Raw genomic sequence first — 22,340 nt, 5'->3', positions numbered from 1 at the left:
ATTCTCTTCTGTATTATAAAACAGTAAGCTAGATAGAGCACATGTTACAATAGGATTTAATTAAACTAACAGGAAAAACAGGTGGCAATGTATGAGGTCTATTTGTGCAATGTTTCAAAAACTTGAAATTGTATGCAACACTCAATGTGCAATAGGAATTGAAGGCGGCAATGTCCGATCTGATTCCAAGGCTACAGAAGTTGTGCAGTGCCCATCAGGCTTTACACATCCCTTTAGTAAGAAGTTGTAGTTACTTAACAATAAATACATTTTTTTCTTTCAAAAAACTAAACTTAAAAAATTGTCACTTAGCTAAAAAAGAATATACATAGGCCCTATAATCTCACTGAACTTAAATAGATTTCTAAATACACTGAGATCAGCATTTGGTAATGAAGCTTTCATTTGAAAAGCAAGAAATTTCAAATAAATGTTCTGAGAAACTGATAAAACTGTCTAAAGGGGAAACAAATTCTACAACTCATGTCCTCATTTTACTTCAGTTATTGTAAGTAAATTAGTTTATCATGTGATTGCTATCTTAGGCTCAATGATAAAGATGTAAAGAACTTCCTTCAGCACCTTCAGGGACAAGGTGATTATACAGAAAGATGAAATAAGATTAACTTGTTAGAAGACAGAAGCAGAAATAAGGCCATCAGGAGAATATAGCATTTTTGTAAGGTCAAAAATTTGAATATTCAATAAGATCTTTTAGCTAGAAAGCTAAAATGACATTGAATTACAATATGTCAAAAAGGGACTTAATATTGGGCCTATAATCCTGCTTAAAGAGCAGGTACACAAATAACTATAAAACTTTATATCATCATGACCAAGAACAAAGTAAAAATCATGTAGAATCAACTTAGGCAGGAATGGAAGGGGAGAGAGAATAATGTAGTTATTTTTGAAAATATAATTTATAATACTTGAAAGAATAATAAATTGTAAGATTTTTGGATACATGAGCTACTTAAATTTTTTTTAGAATATTATTTAACTTGTCTTGGAGTCATTAAATATCCATCATAATAGAGAGGTGCAAACAGGAAGCAGAACAGAAGTTAATAAAGGCCAGTTTAAGTAAAAATTATAACCATCATGGATATTCTCATGTTAGATAAAACAAAATACAACTATTAAAAGCCAACTATGATATCGTGGTAAAAATTAATAGACCAAGTACACCTACCACTCCATCCGCAATTTTCTGGGTTCCATGAATTTCATACAGTTGTAGCTGTTTTTCAAACAGTTGGGCTATAGCTCTATGAACAAGCTCATATTGCTCCTATTAGGGAGATAAAATGATAAACAAAAGACATTAAAAAAAACAAGACAACATTTATAAAAATATATTCTATATAAACTTAAACAACTATACCTTTGTTTGTACTGCAGAATGCCTTTGTGTTCTCATTTCTTGTATTAAATTAAATACATTAAATTCCTCTGGTATTTTCTAAAACAAAGAATTTAAAACATAAAATTATACAAGTGTTTGGATAACAGTAAAACAGTCTTCAACTTTTCATATAGATCTTATATACATGCTAGAAAACTAGATTTATTGAGCACCTACCTACCTATTTCAGAGACCCTATTGCTTGACACTGTGAGGCAAAGCTAATATTGACCCGAAACAGTCAAGCTGGGGTGCTAAAGACATGAACAAAATACGTCTAGCCAAGGAATGAGATCAGTGCAGTGGGAATTTAAAAAAAAAAATAGGACTCTGATGGGTCTGTGGTGTGACAATTTAGTTGTTTATTACAAGAAGGCCATCCCATGAAAACGGAAGGAAATATTCACAGGCATCGCAGATGAAACTGATGACCTGTTTAAGAAATTGCGAAGTCTGATGTGGAGAAAGCGTAGGACTGAAAGGAGCAGAGGATACTAAAATGAGGGAAGAAGATACAGCTACTTGGAAATCAGATTGCAGACACACGTGTCTCCAGGACTGGTTGCATAAGATCAGCTAAGAGAGCTGGGTAAAAACACAGATCCCTCAGCTCCATCCCTGGAGACTAATTGGGAAATATGCTAAACTATTTCTTTTGTACATTTGGGATTGGTACTACTGCAACAGCCAACTCTTGACATGGGCAGGTTTGTTATTTAGGCCACTTCTGCAACAGGAGATGGCAATCTGAAAGGGGAAGAAACTGGTAGAGGTTTACTACAAGAATCTATAAAAAGCATATGAACAGATTTGAGGGACATTTCTGAGGCAGAACTATTAGAACTTGGTGTTCAATAAAAAATAAATTTTAGTGGAGATCAAGAAGATAGAAAAGTTGAGAATGATTCTCAGGTTTACTGCTCAGAACACTTTATAGACATTAAAAGATTTTATATCAAGTCTTATCCTAAGGCCTAAAAAAAAAAAAGGCCTAAGATTATACTTATTTATGCCAAACTCAATCAAAATGAGGACTATGTTTTGAAATGACCAGATGTTTATTTCATTTGTTGGCATTCATCTAAGTCCCACTTTTTATCCATTTTTATAATCTTTGACTTTTATGTTAAAATATGATAGAATCCTAGTTAAATTTTATTCACTTAAAATTTTTCATTTGAGTATTAGGGGATGATTATAGCTTTTAAAGAATACAAAATTAAAATTAGCCCCAGAAGATTTTTTAAGAAACTGTTGAAAGTTTAAACATCCCCTAACCAAGAATGAAAAAAGGAAAGAAGGTGGGGAAAAAAGAGAAAGGAGGGAGGGAGGAAAGGAGGTATAGGAAAAAGAAGAAACTAAACATTTATTAATCCTCTTTTATTCAAGAGACAAATTAATATATTCACAGAATCCATAAATCAAAAACTCGTTGTCAAGTCAATTTCGACTCATAGTGAGTGACCTTATAGGACAGAGTAGAACTGTCCCATAGAGTTTCAAAGGAGCAGCTGGAGGATTTGAACTAATGACTTTTTGGTTAGCAGCCAAGCTCTTAACCACTGCACCTCCAGGGCTCCAAAACAATAAAACTATAAAGAATTAACAGCTCCACCCTAATGCATAGAAATGAACAGATTTTGAAACCAGCAAATGAACCGCATTGTCTCCATGAGATGACTTATGTTTTTCAAATCTATAATGAGAGAGCAGTGTCCTATTTATCTTTGTCTTCTCCACAGTTTCAAACACAATTTCTTGGAAATAGTAGTGGTAGTAACAACAATAATAACAGCAAAGGTAATAATAACTAGCTTTGAGCACTTACTACAAGCCACACGTAGTTCTGAAGAATTTTATATAGATTAACTTAGTTAATTCTTATGACGACCCTACAAGCCCATTTTCAGATAAAGAAAATGACACCTAGTGAGATTAAGCACCTTGGCCAAGGTCGCACAGTTTTTAAATGACAGAGCCAGGGTTTTAATCTGGGCAGTTTGGCCCCAGAGTGGCACTCTTAGTCACTACACTAAAATGCCTCCAGTGGACACAAATATTTATTGAATTGAATGTAGGTATATCTAGAATAAATATCGAAGGCAATGAGAATTCTGTATTTGGAAAAATCAACACAAAGCCTACACCCCTAATACAGGTATTCACTTACCTAGAAAAAATATGTGACACCCTTACCCTGCTGCCCAATGAACTATCTCAAGGTAATATGGATCATTTGTACTTTTTCACTACCTTAATTTCTTATATAGCAAAGCTACTTCTAAAAAATTAACATTTATAACAAAACATACGCCGTAATTTGCTACAATTAACCAGTAATTTTAAAAATCCTAATAAATCATGGATATAATGCTACATAAAAATTATTCTTACCCCAGCTTTTAGTAAATTCCATGTATAATCTATGGCACAAATGGCACCTGTTCTTCCACAACCTGCACTATGGATATAAAGTTTGAAAAAACAATTTCATTTTTGTGAATAAAAAGAGCTATAAAATAAACGTAGGTGGACATATGTTAATATTCAGAAGCAAAAAATTATTTAAGAAATTCAACAAAATTCTACTTATTTAGTAAACAAAAGGTGTGTGCACAGGAAACACCCTTAATATTAGTATTAATATCTTCTTTATATTTATTTTAAGGAACTTCCAAGAGTGAGTGGCTCGCAGACTGCCTAGAAGCAGTGATTAATGTTTGTCAAGGTCAGGACACCTAGGATCCTTCACTTTGGAAATCCAATTCTACTACTCAGAAAATTGTATCTAAATAACAATACCTTACAGAGAAAATGTATTCTATGTTCAAGATGGCTCTGGAGCTTTACAGTGGAATTATTTCAATCTGCAAAAGGTTGTGTGGAAAGATGGAGAGTGCTGGTAGGCCTAGAAACTGGTTTGAACACCAGTTGTGATTTCAATAGAAGAACAAAGACAACTGATGCACTCTCATCTCCCAAAGAACTAATAATAGAAGCTGGAGGATATAAAGTAAAATACCACAGGTTTTTTATTAAAAAGATGGACAAAAATACTTTTAAAGAAACTGACTTTCTCCCTGATGGAGCCGGAGAACGGTGGGGTGCAGATCTCAAATTCTCATGAAGAGACCAGGCTTGATGGCCCAGGATTGAAGTCATTCCTGAGGCCAACTCTGTGGACAGGGATTGGACTGGACCATGAGATAGAGAGTGATACTGCTGAGGGGTGGGCTCCTTGGCTCAAGTGGATACTTGAGACTGTGTGGCCAGCTCTTCTCTGGTGGCAAGATCAGAGGAAGGAGGGGGACAGGAGCTGGTTGAATGGACATGGGGAGTGCAGTGTGGAGGGGAGGGGAGGCGTGTGCTGTCTCATTGAGGGGAGAGTGGCTAGGAGTGCACGGCGGGGTGCGTGTGACTTTTTGTGTGGGAGACTCACTTGATTTGTAGACTTTCACATAAAGCACAATAGAGGGAGGGAGGAAAGAAGGAAAAAAGAAAAAGCAAAAAAAAAAAAAGAAGGAAACTGACTCTCAACTGGAAAGAGACATGAACTTTAGGATTGAGAATCAAATAAACAAGCAAAAAGCTAACACAAAATACTGGGGAGGGCATGAGGAAATAGGCACTCCCATATCCAGCTGGTGGCAGGATTAACTGGCATCAACTTTCTGGATAACAAATTTTAAAATATGTATTAAAAGCATAGGAAAGTTCATGTGAATAATTAAAGATGTTACTGATATCACCAAAATAACCTTGAGGCAGAAAAAAACCTCAACCCAGCATTTTAATACATTATCATGAAACTTTTAGAAGTATCAGTAGTTTGTTAAACATATCATCTAAAAATTCCTACTAAAGTGAGGTATATGCAGTTTATGAAAAACTATTTTTTAAAAGTTCTTAATTATAAAATCAATAAAATTGTCTTTTAACTGTTGATATATTTGTCAATTCCATACATCAAAATATTTCTAGAATTTTAGAGTTAGTAGGGCAAAATAATACATACTTGAAATTTGACAGTTAAAAATGTGTGATACTGCAAAGACACAGACAACCCGTCCAATGAAACACAACGGAAAGTTCAGAAACAGATCAGAGTATATGTATTTATTACATAATGATGGGTTCTCCAATCAAAAGGGAAAGACTGAACCATTCAATAAATGGTACTGGAAAAACGAGCTTACAATAAAAAGCAAAAACTAGATTCTTACTTCATACTTTAGCTATAACAAAATTCCAGATGGATTAAAAATTATAATTAAAAAAAGCCTACAAAAGTACTAAAAAGTATAGACAAAGATTTATGCAATATTGTCTTAGGGAAGGACTTTCTAAGCGTATCTCAATGGACGGAAACCTTAAATGAAAAGATTCACAAATTTGACTACATAAACAATGTAAAAACTATGTATGACAAAACATAAGCAGAATAACCACAGAAAATACTTGTAACATATGACTAAAAGTTAATATTCTCACTATATAAAGAATTCTCTTAATTTATAAGAGATGAATGTCTACTATAAAACAATTGGCAAAGTACACAAGCAATTCACAAAATATTGGGGAGGGCATGGGGAAATAGCACTCCCATATACTGCTGGTGGTAGAATTAACTGGAATCAACTTTCTGCATAACAAATTTTAAAGTATGTATTAAAAGGATGAGAAAGTTCATGTCCTTTGAACTAGAAATTGTACTTCTAGATATCTATTTGAATAAAATAATTACAGATGTGCTCAAAGATCTCACCAAAAGACGGGTCACTGTTTAAAGTGTTGTTTAAAATAGTTGAAAAAAACTACAGGTTGGAGAGGTAATAAATTAATGCCAAAGAATGGACGTTAAATAAAAAGTTTGGTCCAATCCATGTTTTGTAGAAGAATATTTATATGATGTAGAAAGATGCACATGGTATATTAAACAGAGAAACATTCGTTAAAAAAAAAAAACTATATACAAACTTAAAGGATATACACTAAAGTTTTAACAGTGGTTATCACTAGTGGAATTATCAGTGACTTCTTTCCCTTTTTATGTGTTTTTCTAAATCACTACACTATTTTGGTTGTTTCAAAAATATTAAACTATTTTTTAAAGGAAAATCTTTCTATTGAAATGGATTTATGAACCAGAAACCACTGACTTGACAGCATGAACAGAAAAGAAACGGTTCTTGTTCTCCACTGACTTGTAAAGATGTCAAAGCAATTTATCATTTAATTCTACAATTAGTTTTTTTTTCTTTTTAACCAGATGACTACTTAATTAAATGGTCAACTAGCCACCGAATAGCAGAAAAATGTAAAACCTTGAACAAGTTGTTAACTAATTCCCATATCTTTATCACAAATCACCATCCTGACCCTTAAAAACAAAAGCGACTGTTTCATGTCACTAATACAGGCATTATAATCAGGTCAACTGGATAAGAAAACTATCTTCTGTGTTTATCTCCACTAAAAAAGAAAAATCCATTTGTCTCTTAGTAATTAACCAGTAAATCTCTGAAGTCTGAAAAAATTTTACTTAGTTTTTATGACAAATGTGAAATATAGATACAAGTCACTTAGGGAAGTAAACTGCTAGCAGTTTTATGAAATAAGTACTATGATTATAAGCCCTTTAGAAGAATTTAATGTAAATTAAAAATTAAGAGCAGAAAAATAGCTTCAGAATTCAGGTAGCTTTATTATTTAAAAGCCTATACATTGACCTCATTCCAAAAATTAGGTTTCAAAGTACCCTCCACCACCTATAACACCACCTATATTTCAAAGATATTGTAATGTTTCATATTTCCTTAACTAATTCAACTTTGTATTTTTCCTTTTAAAAGCACATTCTCCATAACAATCCAAAAGCTATAAAATAAATTTAGCTTTAAAAAAAAATCAAAGTCAAAGTGGCAACAATATTTTTTCTTTCTTTAATACACTGCAGCTAAGCATTTTTCCTTAACTGTATTTCCTTATTGAGTTTCTTAAATACTTTCTATGTAAAATAAAAACCCATTCAATGGAGCCAATACTCTTTTTAAAGCTTCTGAAAGGAAAGCAACAATGAGTTCTCTGAGAAGAATCACAGGTAGTAATCTGGAGGCCACCTGGAAGAAAGGGGTTAAGGATATGTTGTTGTTAGGTGCCGTCGAGTCAATTCCAACTCATAGCAACCCCATGCATAATGGAAGGAAACACTGCCTGGTCTTGCACCATACACACAGTCATTGCTATGTTTGAGCCCATTGTTGCAGCCACTGGGTCAATCCATCTCGTCAAGGGTCTTCCTCTTATTTGCTGACCCTCTCTACCTTACTAAGTATGATATCCTTTTCCAAGGACTGCTCCCTCCTGATAATGTGTCCAAAGTACATGAGACAAAGCCTCGCCATCCTCACTTCTAAGAGCACTCTGGCTGCATTTCATTCAAGACAGATTTGTTCATTCTTCTGGCAGTCCATGGTATATTCAATATTCTCCACAAACACCATAATTCAAATGCATCAATTCTTCTTTGGTCTTCCTTATTCATTGCCCAGCTTTCACATGTATGAGTCAACAGAAAATATCATGGCTTGGGTCAGGTGCATTTTAGTCCTCAAAGTGACATCTTTGCTTTTAAACACTTTAAAAGAGGTCTTTTGCAGCAAATTTGCCCAAGGCAATACGTTAGTTGATTTTTTTGACTGCTGCTTCCATGAGTGTTGATTGTGATTCCGAGCAAAATTAAATCCTTGCCAACTTCAGTATTTCCTCCATTTATCATGATGTTGCTTACTGGTTCAGTTATGAGGATTTTTGTTTCCTCTATGCTTGGGTGGGTTATGCTGAGGTGCAATCCATACTGAAGGCTGTAGTCTTTGATCTTCCTCAGTGAGTGTTTCAAGCCCTCTTCACTTTCAGCAAGCAAGGTTGTGTCATCTGCATAACACAGTTTGTTAATGAGTCTTCCTTCAATCCTAATGCTGGGTTCTTTATATAGTCCAACTTCTGGGATTATTTGCTCAACATACAGATTGAATAAATATGGCAAAAGGATACAACCTTGATGCGCACCTTTCCTGACTTTAAACCACACAGTATCCCCTTGTTCTGTCTAAATGACTGCCTGTTAGTCTATGTACAAGTTCCTCATGAGTACAATTAAGTGTTCTGGAACTCCCATTCTTCACAATGTTACCCATAATTTGTTATGACCCACAGAGTCGAATGCCTTCGCATAGTCAATAAAACACCAGTAAACATCTTCCTGGTATTCTCTGTTTTCAGCCAGGATCCATCTGACATCAGCAACGATATCCCTCGTTCCATGTCCTCTTCTGAATCTAGCCTGAATTTCTGGCAGTTCCCTGTCGATGTTCTGCAATCATTTTTTGTCTTCAGCAAAATTTTACTTGTGTGTGACATTAATGATATTGTTCGATAACTTCCACAAATACGAATCCCTTCCTGTCGATTGGGCAGGTGGCTATCTTCCAAATTTCTTGGCATAGAAAGTGAGCGCTTCCAGCGCTGCACACATTTGTTGAAACACCTCAATTGTTATTCTGTCAATTCCTGGAGCCTTGTTTTTCGCCAATGCCTTCAGTGCAGCTTGGACGTCTTCCTTTGATACCACCAGTTCTTGATCATATGCTACCTCCTAAATGGATGAACACTGACTACTTCTCTTTGGCGTAGTGATGCTCTGTACTCTCCTCCCATCTTCTTTTGATGCTTCCTCCATCATTCAGTATTTTCCGCAAAGAATCCTTCAAAATTGCAACTCAAGGCTTGAATTTTAGATGCTTATGATTTATGGGCCAGAACAGGAATTATTCATTTCCCTGGACTGAGAAGAAAATTTAAGGACTTCTTCCTCCCAACTGGAAATGACTCCCTTGCTTTTCATTATGAACAGGACAGAACAGCTTATGAGTTGGAGAAATGACCAGATAACAGGAATTATTCAAAATGTTGGATTAAGAATATTTGGTTATTTTAAATTGATTTATCTTAGATAATATGTACCAAAAAGTCCAAATCCAATGCCGTTGAGTCAATTCCGACTCATAGCAACCCTACAGGACAGAGTAGAACTACCCTATAGGGTTTCCAAGGAATGCCTCGTGGATTTAAATCGCCAGCCTTTTGGTTAGCAGCCAAACTGTTAACCACTACACCGCCACAGTTTCCAGATAACATGTAGTATACAATTATTCCCCATACCTCCCTGCAGGAATATAGAATTGATTGCCTCCCAAGAATAAGCAATCTCATATTATCAACCCAAAAGTCAATACCAGAGCTTACATGATTTTCTGCAGGTGAAAATGACTAGTTATGCAAAGACTAACTGAACTTCAAACATTATTTAAATAAATAGACTTCTATAGATACATTTAAACTAGATTATAGTATCATGTTCAGAGACTACTTGAAAAAGGTAGCCAGTAATAATTTAGTGTCATGTAGTACTTACAATGAAGTAATCTGCTACAAAACATAATGTGTATCAACAATTTATATTACATTACTGTAAGAATGCAAATTTCCTGTTCTACTTAGATTTCGGTAGCTGTAAATTATATAATTTCAAGATATGATAGGTGGTGATGTAAATGTGGGAATTGATATTCTTCAGGGAATGGAAATGACATTGAGTTTTTCATCAGTTCTAAACCGTACTTTTTAATATACATTGTAATAGCTTTGAAAGCGGTATATATCTTACCATCAATGGCTTTGTACAAGCAACAATTTCTTACCCTTAAAATCAGAAGTGATTTTTTAAATTTTAATATACATAAAATAATAATGTGTGTGTTTTAGAACTGATGGCATCCTGGATCAATAAAATCATAAATATATATACATCACTATATGTCCTATACTATACATATCAATATACACTGGAAAAAATTCACATCAATGTTTATCAGGCATAAAGACTGCTTGGCCATTGTTATAAGAAAACTGATTAAAAATTAATTATTTTTTTGCTCTAAAACAAGCTTTAATCTCCCTGGAAAAGTACACCTACTCCTCACTTACAGACTGTCTCATTATACAGCATTTCGCATTCATGACAACAGTAAAAAAAATCTACTATCCAACTATTTTGTGCATTAAAGTGGAGCAGAGGCAAGAGGGAAGGAGGAAGAAAGGAGGAGGAAGGTGAGATTTGTGAGAGGGAGTGAGGCCACAGGGGCCATCAGCGGTTCATATTACTCAGTTTGGCAGACGTGCCATGCCGGGCCGGGTCCTCTGACCCTGAGGAAGCGGCAGGAATTAAGGCGAAAGGGATGGGGGGGTCTCATGTAGAAACAGCTCAGAGCCAGTGTCTGACCTCCTCCAACCCCACAAGGAGGGAAGGAGAACCAAGATCAACAGTGCAAGGCTGACTCCCCTGAAGTGGAGGACAGACTAGCCTCCTCTCTCCACCATCTTTACTAATTCTGACACCACCGTCCCTCACACAGCACTCTACTTCTCTGCTGGGTTCAGTAATTCATTGCAATGGCCACACAGAACTCACAGTCCACACTCAAGATTATGGCATTTATTAGGGAAGTAACAGTTACAGTTCAGGCTCAGGAACACAGAGGATAGTTATTCCATCAGGATAGCCTCTTCCCAGCCAGACTCACAGGCATGCTTCACCCTGGCCCTAGGCCTCTCCCCAAAGGAACTTGTCTTTCTCTCTCCGTGGACCTGGAAGCCCACCATACTGTCTCCTGCTGCCAGGTCTCTCCTGCCACCACTTCTCACCATCTTCAGGGTTACAGCTTGCTCTCTCTCTTCCAATCTCCTGCTTCGTAGCTTCTCAGCGCCAGGATCCTAGAGCCAAAGGACATGCTCTCCGCTCCTGGCTGTTCTTCCTTAGTGGTGGTAGGATCCTCCTCTCTGTTCTGGAATTAGCTCTCTTTTAAGGAAAAGCTGACCAATTCCCTTGCTGCTGTTGTTGTTAGGTGCCATCAAGTTGGTTCCAACTCATAGCAACCGCAGAGGACAGAGTAGAACTGCCCCATAGGGTTTCCAAGGAGCAGCTGGTAGTTTGAACTGCCGAACTTTTGGTTAGCATCCAAGCTCTTAACCACTATACCACCAGGGCTCCGACCGATCCCCTTGGTAGGCCACAATTACCCTATCACAACAGTCCCGCCGAATCATCTAGGTAGGATTTATAAGACCATGGCTAAAAAGGCCACACACAAAAGTAGTTAATTGCACTGCAGTTCATGAGTCTCTTCTTCCAAAGAGGCCTTTCTGCAACCTCCACAGCCTTCCATGGGCCCAGCTGCCCCAGCCTCACTTGTCAGCAGGCACAGGAGCCGCGAACTGCTGAGGCACATCTCTGCACTCTGCAGAGCAGGAAGAGGGAGAAGCAAGGTGCAGGGGTCTCTGCAGAAGCCTGGAGCCCAGCCAGGTGATGGTGGGCCCCTGCTCCTCTGGAGGCTACAAGCAACCCCTGACCACCGCCACCACTACCACCACCACCCTCAACACTGCCCCCATCCACAGGCTCCGCAGTGGTTCAGCAGGCATGGTGGGGAAGGAGGGCCCTCCGTGGGCACACTGGCACCAAAGACTAGACTACCCTGACTCTATCATAACCCTGAATTTAGCATAACAACCTAGTCTTTGGAAGCTAACTATGTCGATAAGTGAGAAAAAAAAAAGCTATGTCGATAAGTGAGAGGCGGGTGTAATTTGTTCATAAAACACAGTAATGTTTGGTTCTCAGGACCACTACCCACATAAAAATGTTTTCTTCATGTACTTTTTTAATTAAGATAAAGAAAATACTACAATAATATTGGTTTTTAAAAAATAGAGTATGATGGACATATGTGATTCTGTATGCTTAACTGGTTAAGATTAAAAGAGAGTACGTTCTATAGCTTATCACCATGTGAATACCATTTTCAAATACATCATCCTATGCTTTAATGTAACATTACTCAAAATATTCTTTCAATCAGATGAGATAGTGCCAATTTACTTTTTTACAACCTTGTGTACTGTATCAAGTTTAGGAAAATTCTAGATAATTACCATATTAATGTAGAAATAAAGACTTACTTAACATTAAACTCAGAGAAAAATAGTACACTTAAAATATTTAGAAAATAATTTTGTACCTGCAATGAATACAAATAGGAACATCTTCATGTTCTTGGTATTTCCTCATTAAGCTTATCATGTCCAAGATAGAATCAAATGATGATGGAACATCATGGTCTGGCCAGTTCACATAATGAAATTGATATAGCCTACGAGATTCCTTGAAGATAAATAGAAATTCAACAATTATGAGAATACACTTGCAAGTTTTAAAGAATACAGAAAAGCTGCACATCTCATTTTACTGTCATTTCTAAGATACTGTGTGGCATCTAGCAATGCCTTTAAAAAAATAAAAATAGTACCCTGCATTTATTGACTGCTTACCACACGCCAAGTACTGATCTAAGTGCTTCCACATGTAACTATTTAATCCCTATGTTGCCCCATGAGAAAGGTATTCTTAATACTATTCTTTTCGTATAAACAAAAAAAAAAAAACCAATCCCAGTGCTGTCGAATCAATTCCGACTCATAGCGACCCTACGGGACAGATGAGAACTGCCCCACAGAGTTTCTAAGGATCGCCTGGCGGATTCGAACTGCCAACCCTTTGGTTAGCAGCCGTAGCACTTAACCGCTACGCCACCAAGGTTTCCATTCTCTTTGTATAGAAAAGAAAAATTAACTATCTTGCCTAAAGATTCACAGCAAATAACAGATGTAGAATCTGAACCCAGGCAGTCCCACCTCCAGGATCTGCACTTTAACCATTACACTACATTATACTATCTAATATACACTATTACGTGGATGAGCAGTATACCTTAAGCACTGCATTAGAATCTATGGTAAATAGAAGACTGAAAAAGCATTTAAAAACAAACTGTCCAACTCCAAACCCTTATTCTGGGTCAGTGGTTCTCAAATTACGGGCTCTGGATGCCTCCCCACCCCCACCCCCACCCCCGAGACCTTCGGGGATGGGAGCCTGTAAGTCTGAAACTATTTTCATAACAATACCAAGGTATTATTTGCCTTTTTCACTCTCATTCTTTCATGAGTGTACAGCGGAGTTTTCCTAAGGCCACATGACTTGTGATGACATCATACCTTTTGACAGCTAATGGAATGTATGTGTATTCATGTGTATTAAAAACTTCTCAGTTTTAATTTCAAATATAGTACATATTGGAAGATATACCCAACAAAAGCAAAAGCTCTTTGGGAGTCCTCAATAATTCTGAAGAATGTAAAGGAGTCCTGATATCAAAATGTTTTGAAAACTGCTGTTCTAAGTGTTTTACCAGAAAGCACACTGCTTAGAAAACTGATGGCAGCTAACAACAACATTCTAAGTATGTTAAAATTTATATTACTTTATTATCTATTATTTTATAAGCTTAAGACTCAAGATACTGAAAACACATTACTCTCATTTCCATTATTTTAGATAAATAAAAAATTAACAAATCTCCTTAACTGTGTAAGATAAGATAGTATATTATTTATATATGTTTTCTTTGAAAACTATCCTTAGAATTGTCTCTAAATGGAAAATACTTACATTTTGAAATTCAAGTAACAGTGTCCTAATGAAGTAGTCTGTTCGTGCTTGTTCAGCTTCCTAAATAAAAGGAAATATTTCTGAGTTAGTGAGAACATTAAAAAAATAATAAAAAAATATATATATATACCAAAACAAACAAAAAACTCATATTTAAATTCCATAATGACAGCACTGGGCTGGATAATATAATGATGGCACGGGGCTGGATAATATAAAATTAACCTTTACAAGTCCAGGTACACCTCAAAATTATAAAACCAACCATTCTAAAAAATATCAGTTCAAGTTTTATTTATAGATTTTTAAAAAAACAGAAGTGTTTCTTAACCAAATACTTAGTCAGGGATCTATTATACAAGAAAATATTTGCACAATAAATATGGTTTAATGTTTACCCTCAGAATTAGGGTCTATTGTACAAGAAAATATATGCACAGTAAATATGGTTTAATGCTTACCGTCAGAATTATGAAATAAAGCTGAAGAGGGGAAAAGACCTGCCCATGTAATTCAGGCTTGTCGTCCTCCAGACCTCTATCTGAACTAACATTTCTCATAAGAAGCAAATTTTATTGTGTTCATTATGTGCATGCACCATGCCCATGGAAATAACATAAACGGAATGCTTCTCCTCAATACCTATACCACCATATCCCATCGTTCACTGTTCTATCTTTCCATAATGTTTGATTTTCCCTACATAACACACAACTCTAACTAATGGCAATCAGGGAAGGAAGGGGATGCACTCGGAAAATACTAAATTACTATTTTGGTTAATGACAGCATAACCACTTTAAAAATGTCACTTACCATCAAGTCAAAGTATTAAAATGAAGCCTCTCTATCGGTCTGTCACTTAGCAAACTATTCTTTTTACTTTAGTAATTAGAACCACAGATAGTCCAGGACAGTGATTCCCAAAGGCAACGCAGTATATTGTTTTATTCAAAAAAATGACATTCAATAGTATTCCTCCTTTAGTTTTTAATTATAGTAATTTATTTTGAATTTGTAAAACAATATTAAGGGGAAAGTATAACTTTGTATTTGTCCAAGACTTAACTTTTTCTATAAACGGCCAAATAGTAAATATTTTTGAGGGTCATAAAATCTGTCTACTCAACTTTGCTGTTGTTTTAGATAATACCTAAATGAATGGGTATGGTTGTATTCCAATAAAACTTTATTGAAAATGAAGAGGCAGCGGACTGCATTTGACCCATGGTTAAATGCTGACCCCTGTCTAAGTGGTTAAATGTAGCAATGTGAAATTGAGTGCCTGCTAGCCAGTTCTCCCCTCTAACCACCACTTCACTCTCCTCTTCATCCCCACACCAAGAGAGCTCTGTTGTTTTTATTAGGTGTTGTTGAGTCAATTTCAACTCGTTGTGACCCCATGTGACAGGGTAGAACTTACCCCATAGGGTTTTCTAAGCTGTAATCTTTATAGGAGCAGATTGCCAGGTCTTTCTCCCATGGAGCAGCTGAGTGGGTTCAAACCACCAACCTTTCGGTTAGCAGCTGAGCGCTTAACTGTTGCACCACCAGGGCTCCTTAGATATTGTCATATCTCAGTCTCAAACACTCTGGTTACCAAGAAGTCAAGTCACTCACTACTGTTATTTTTGCCATTTATAAATTTCATTTTTGTTTGCAGTTACATCAGTTGCAACAAATCCTAAGTTACTATCTGAAACAACCATAAAACACACAAATTACTTTCCATTTTGAAAGCTTGAAAGAAAAATTTTGCTTCTTCAACATGAATCAATCCAAACACTGACAAATCAGCTGTTACTAATCAAATCAAATCTCTAATCAAGGTGACTTTCCTCTATTCATTACTGTAAAGCTGTTTACTAATCCTATTCCCCAACTGCTCAAAAATTTCAAGTTCTTTTGCTGTTGAATGCTAACCACTCTATGTTTTCACTTGAGCTTGTGACATTTATTATGGTTATCTTATTGTATTTAAATTTACAAATGCTAAACGCAACCACACTGTACAGACTCGGTTCCTGAACCATCCAGGGACCTAACGTTGTAGAGTACTTTTTAGATTGGTGACAGAGGAGGTGTTCCCACAATGAAGTAGACAGTATACTGGATATCAGGTATTACTCAATAAACTATGAAATATAGTAGGATTTTTTATTTTTACACTTATCCCACAAACAGTTTTAAACATAACTTTAGAGAGCTGATTGCATATTAAATCCAAGAAGTATTAACTATGGGTTAAAGTTAACATTCCAAAAATTGCAACTCATTTATAAAAGCAGACAGTATAACACAGCTTGAGTCCTTTTCTACATCAACCTAGAAAATACTGGACTTTGGGTACCCACCAGAGGACTTCAGAAGCTGTAAGTACAAAAAAGGCATAAAATTATGGACTCTGCCCAGAATTTTGCTGTGCTAGTTTTGGAACCTGAATTTAATTCATTTCCAGACGCCATTAAATAGTAAGGTATATATTTTAAGTTTCATTATTAAAGTATCTGCTGTAATAATTTCCAGTCTCCCAAAGTTTTTTAAAGTGAAACAAAGGATCAACATTTTCTTGCAGCGTGGCAGGTCTCACACCCACCTTTCTACATAATTATAACAATTCTGATGAGTATAACAAAGCTATGAAAGGTTAACACAGCATACTATGTTTCAGTCATCAAGGAAGGGCCTTTCCATTTATTCCATTTAAAATACAACTACCAAATAGATCACTAAAGCACACTGTTATTCCTTTTACTCCTATATACCCAAGCACTTTTTATCAATTGATATAGTAGGACTAACAGAAGAAAATTATACATGTATGAAAAGTCATTCCCAAAGCTTCTAAATTTAAAAGCAGTATCAAAACAAGTATGTTTATTAAGTCATTATTTATTATAAGAAAATACAGGTTTACATGAAAGTACTGAGTGCTTGGTGTATATAAAATCAGGTTCATACCACAGTACAATTTATTCATCAATCTAGCATGCCAATTTTCAAATTAAATAATGTACATAAAAACAGATACTTACACAAGAAATTTTAAATGGTGCAAATGTTATAGGGTCTTCTCCATACAAAGGCCAGTAACGCTCACATTTTTTCTGTTGTCCAAATAAAAGTTAGTAAGTAATCCATGTGATAGTTTTACTCAGATTTTAATAAATATTTTGTGCCCTGGGGTTCGGCTTGCTACTTCTTCCCAGAAAACAGAAAAAAATGCCATCAGTAGGCAAGTAGCTGGGAGAGCTTAGATTTACCCAACTGTTTTTAATGGACTATTTTGTCCTCTCCAAGGTTAAGCAGAAGAATCTTATTAACAGAAGTATATAAACCATTCATTGCTACCTACATGGTCTACAGAGAAGACCCCATGTAGAAAAATGCTAAAAATAGTGACTGACACAATGATATTCATTTAGTATAAAGTGTTTCTAGCTATTACTGGCAAGCTACAATGCTTGTAATATGACCATCCCTATAATATCTGCCTGAAGTCTCATTAAATGTAAAATCTGTGGCATAGCGGAAACAGCACTCTACTCGGTGTCAGAAAAACTTTGGAAGTACTAATTTTACTGTTCACAATTATGGTGTTGGCAAAGAACAGTGAATATACCATGGACTGCCAGAAGAATGAATAAATCTGTCTTGGAAGAAACACAGCCAGAGTGCTTATTATAAGCAAGAATGGCAAGACCTCATCTCACATACTTTAGACATGTTATCAGAAGGGATCAGTCCATGGAGAAGGACATCGTGCTTGTAAAGTAGAGGGTCAGGAAAAAAGAGGAAGACCCTCAAAGAAATGGATTGACACAGTGGCTGCAACAGTGGGCTCAAACACAGCATTGATTGTGAGGGTGGCGTATGACCAGGCAGTGTTTCATTTTATTGTACATGGGGTCACTATGAGTTGGAACCAACTCCACAGCACCTAACAACAATAATCTTACTGTTTTACGGACTTTCAGTTTCTTTACCTGTAAAAATAGGAGTAGTAATCCTTATCTTACAAGGTTGTTTCATATTATTGCTAATGTTCTATTGATGGTAAAAAGCCTATACCAGCATAATATATTTAAGTATGTAATTTTCTTTGAAATTACATAAAGTATAATCAGTTTTCCCTTTTACCTTCACATTTTAAACAGGAATAGAAATAGAACATTTTATTCTTATTGGTTTCTAATATTTAGCTCAATCATTTGAGAATATGTAAATGAATGAAAACCGTATTTTTATAGAAGACAGATTCTCAAAGATTCTAAGAAACGATACAATTTTTATTAAGACTCAATACTATGAAAGCCTATAAGTAACCATTCAGGTTAAAATAAACCTTCTGACAATGGGAAATGCATCAATTCAGAAAATTTTAATTAAATTTTCAAAGTATGGGCTATGTTGTTGTTAGGTGTTGTGGAGTCGATTTTGACCCATAGTGAACTCATGTGACAGAGTAGAACTGCCCCCTAGGGTTTTCTAGGCTATAATCTTTGCAGGAACAGATCATCAGGTCTTTCTTTAGTATGGATTATACCTCATAGTAAATGGAGTTATTACCTGTAAAAAAAAAAAAAAAAAAAAAAAAAAACCCCACTGCCATTGAGTCAATTCTGACTCATGGCAACTCTGTATATTATAGCATCTCGCATACCATGTTGTCTTGCTTTATGTGACATATCCTTTACTAGAAAAATTTTAATACTAATTCTTATAACTTACAGGTGATTTTTAGTTTTAATAATAAACAATGTTAGTAAAAGGAAACATCGAATAAATCACTACATAATTGGATTATTTTGGAAGTTTGATTTGTGTGCCATTTTTATAGAAAACCACACTTATGTTTCATTTAAATACTATTTATTTTCTGTAAATATATTATCATATCACTACAATGCTGCAGGACAGGTATCACAATGGTTTTGGGAACTAATTTCACTCGTATAGAGCATAAAAGGAAACCCTGGTGGCATAGTGGTTAAGTGCTATGGCTGCTAACCAAGAGGTCGGCAGTTCAAATCCGCTAGGTGCTCCTTGGAAACTCTATGGGGCAGTACTACTCTGTCCTATAGGGTCGCTATGAATTGGAATCGACTCGACGACAGTGGGTTTAGAGCATAAAAATACCAATATTAAAAATGAGAACATAAAAAATGGAGTGGTATTTGCAGACAAATTAGAATATCTAAGCGATAAGCTGATGGTAATTAATCAAAATTATCTTATTTATTTTCATTTGTTCAATTTCATTCCTGTTTTTAAATACAACTCTACTTCACTCCATAAATACTAATGCTTATTATACTCACAACACCATCAGAAATTTGAAGACTACTGAGTAACAATTCAGTCTCTTATTTTAAGTACACTACAAAATGTACTTATAAAATGAAATAAGAAACTTTATGTGCTTTAGAGGTTGTTTTGTTCTTTGAATCAAATAAAGCAATAGCAGGACATAAAAAAAAAAATCTACTTTAGCTACATGGACTCAGAATATAATAAAAGACTAGCAATACTGTCTTTTATTATATTGTATAGATACTACCTAGAAATGAAGTGATAAACCAGACACACTACAATTATTTAAAATGTTAATAGGTATAAACATACCCTTCCCATCTCAAATTCTCGACAGGCCATAACAATGATCTGGAAAAAAAAAAAAAGGGTGGGGGTGTGGGATGATGGGATAGAGAATATAGCAGTTAAACACAATTTTTTAAAAAACACAAATATCAATAATTAATCTTTACCCTAGGCAAAAGTGTATTTGTTCTGTCAAAAGAAAGCAGTTTTAATATTAAAAATACAAGTTAAAGAGATAAAAGAGTATACCCTCCAAATAAAAACTATACAGCAACAAATAAAATTTGCTTCAATCAACATGGTATACTGGTTTGAATTACATGAATCTCACAGATTTATATCTGGTTTGTGAAATTATATTAAAATATCACTTTAAAAATATTTACCTAATAAATAGCACTATTAAATATTTTAAACAAATTTAATAAAGTTATCTAAAAGTTGAGTGCATTTAATCTAAGTTAACATAAAGATTATTATATCAGCTTTTCCTCCCAACATTTTAAAATTTTAATGCTTAAAAATACAGCAAAGTTGAGAGAATTTTACAGTGAACACTGTATAGCTACAACCTATAGCCTATCATTAACATTTCATTACACTTGTTTTATCACAGTTATCCTTCTATCCCTATCCTTCCATCAATCTGCCTTATTTTTTTAGTTTTTTTTCTTCCTTTTTATTTCCCTTCTATGTGGTGAAAGTAGTTAGCAGTTCTTCACAATAGGTCCAGCAAGCTTTTTTGTTATCTCTAGATTCTGTCTAGATACCTTCCATACAGCAACAAAAGTAAAGTCAGTATCCTAGCAAGAAGCTCCCTATTAGACAGTAGAAGGAAAAACTTTCTCTTCATTATTGTATCCCCAGCACATAGCAATGTTTCCCACAAAGCGGTCTTGAATCCACCTTGTTTTTTTAATGCATTTCAAAGTAAACTGCAGACTCTTCTCTTAAGTACTTCAGCATATGTATCAACTAGAATTCAGTTTTTTTTATATTGTTTACAGTTTTTCCCTTGACGTAACATTTTCACACAGTGAAATATACAAATCTTAAATATACATTCTCCAAGTTTTGACAAATGCATACACCAGTGGAACCTAAACTCCTATCACTATATAGGACGTTATCATCATCCAGAAAGTTCCCTCATGCCCTTCTCCAGTCAATCTCCAGCTATATCTGGTTTTTAATTGAAATAACAGCAAATACTAAGATTGGGAATTTTTTCTTGCTCTAATAATCTTTCACTGACAACAGAGAATGACAATGTTTTAGAATCATTCTGATTGAATGGAAAAAACCTATTACTATGCTCATAAAAGACAAATAAGAACTCTACATTACAGAGTTCCTACATGTACAAAACCAAAACCACAACTGGAACAAACACCTGGGCTCCAAGGTGATATACGGCAGTATAGTGTGGCTTTTGCAGTATCCTAACCTATTTATTTTCCTGCTTCCAAATCTAAGGCACTTTATTTCCCTTCACCCAAAAAGAGTAAGAAGGGACACAAAAGCCAATGGTTTGAGATGCTTCTAACTGAATGGAGTTTTTAAGGGGAGAGAGGTGTCTCCAAATTTCTTAAACTTTATACAGTATTTTTTTCCGGGAAGAGGGTCTTAAAAGGGTCTATGACTCAAAAAAGGTTAAGAACATGGCTGAATATAGCATTTTGCTGGCCTACTAAAGCACTCATATCTTTTGGTTAGTGTAAGTTATTTGGCAGCTGTCTTATTAGTTACTGACTTAGGACAAGATTTAAAGCATTATCACACCCTCTTTTTAAAATCTTTTGACTAGTTATTGTGAATTTAATGAGACGTTCCAGAAATCGGTCTTTATCTTTTTAGTAAATACTACCTATGATTAAAAATACCATTACGGCTATAAATTCCTCTCATTCTTTAGTTCAGTAAAACATCCTATGTCATTATACTTCTCAAAATATGAAAAATAAATTACTTACCACAACATTGTACTCCCATATCATCCTCCAAAAATCTATTACCGTATTTGCTAAAGGTCCTTGCGTTGCCACATACGCTTTTGGCCCATAGACACCCTGAAATGAGTAAAAGCAAATTTCACATTTATTGTAATTACCAAAAATATCTTGTTACCTAAAGTTTAAATTTTCCAATTTTACTAGTAATCCTGTTGCTTTCACTCAAAGCATTTCCAAATAATTTTTCTTTCATAGTATATAAAAACATAGGAAAATAGATTAAATTCATTTCAGCTTTTGATCAAGTGTTCTTATTTTTGTATATTAAACATGGTGCATATTGGTAACTAAAGACCAGCTTATGCTAATTCAAAAATTATTATTTACCTAGGAATTAAAAACAAAAGGCCCAGTACCTAGTCAACAAAGTTAAAGGTTGTAGAAACATCAAAGCATGTTTTGATTCTAAAAACAATACTAAAGCTAGTTAACAGTTCTTTCTTAGATTCCTGCATATCTGTTGCCATTGAGCAAATTCCAACTCATAGTGACCCTATAGGTCAGAGTAGAATTGCCCCATAGGATTTAAACTGCCAAAGTTTTGGCTAGCAGCTGAGCTCTTAATCACTACGCCACCAGGACTCCTCTATCTACCCGAAAAAATCCGATGCTGTCGAGTCGATTCCAACTCATAGCAACCCTGTAGGACAGAGTAGAACTGCCCCACAGAGTTTCCAAGGAGCGCCTGGCAGAT

The 22,340-nt window shown here is 35.2% G+C and overlaps 1 protein-coding gene across 1 annotated transcript in view; it reads right to left on the bottom strand.

Annotated features, from left to right (window-relative positions):
• Window positions 1–22,340, bottom strand: part of PTPN12 (protein tyrosine phosphatase non-receptor type 12) — a 119,381-nt gene that overhangs the window by 19,385 nt on the left and 77,656 nt on the right. The window contains exons 4-11 of the mRNA XM_049894304.1: window positions 21,608–21,703; window positions 19,659–19,697; window positions 17,069–17,140; window positions 14,034–14,093; window positions 12,544–12,686; window positions 3,803–3,869; window positions 1,388–1,465; window positions 1,196–1,294 (exon numbers count right to left, since the gene is read on the bottom strand). Of these exons, the coding sequence (XP_049750261.1) occupies window positions 1,196–1,294; window positions 1,388–1,465; window positions 3,803–3,869; window positions 12,544–12,686; window positions 14,034–14,093; window positions 17,069–17,140; window positions 19,659–19,697; window positions 21,608–21,703 (654 nt within the window). The remainder of the gene's footprint in view (window positions 1–1,195; window positions 1,295–1,387; window positions 1,466–3,802; window positions 3,870–12,543; window positions 12,687–14,033; window positions 14,094–17,068; window positions 17,141–19,658; window positions 19,698–21,607; window positions 21,704–22,340) is intronic.

The sequence above is a fragment of the Elephas maximus genome, chromosome 8 (assembly GCF_024166365.1).
Source record: "Elephas maximus indicus isolate mEleMax1 chromosome 8, mEleMax1 primary haplotype, whole genome shotgun sequence".
Lineage (NCBI taxonomy): Eukaryota > Metazoa > Chordata > Mammalia > Proboscidea > Elephantidae > Elephas > Elephas maximus.
This window is presented reverse-complemented; position numbering and strand designations above follow the sequence as displayed.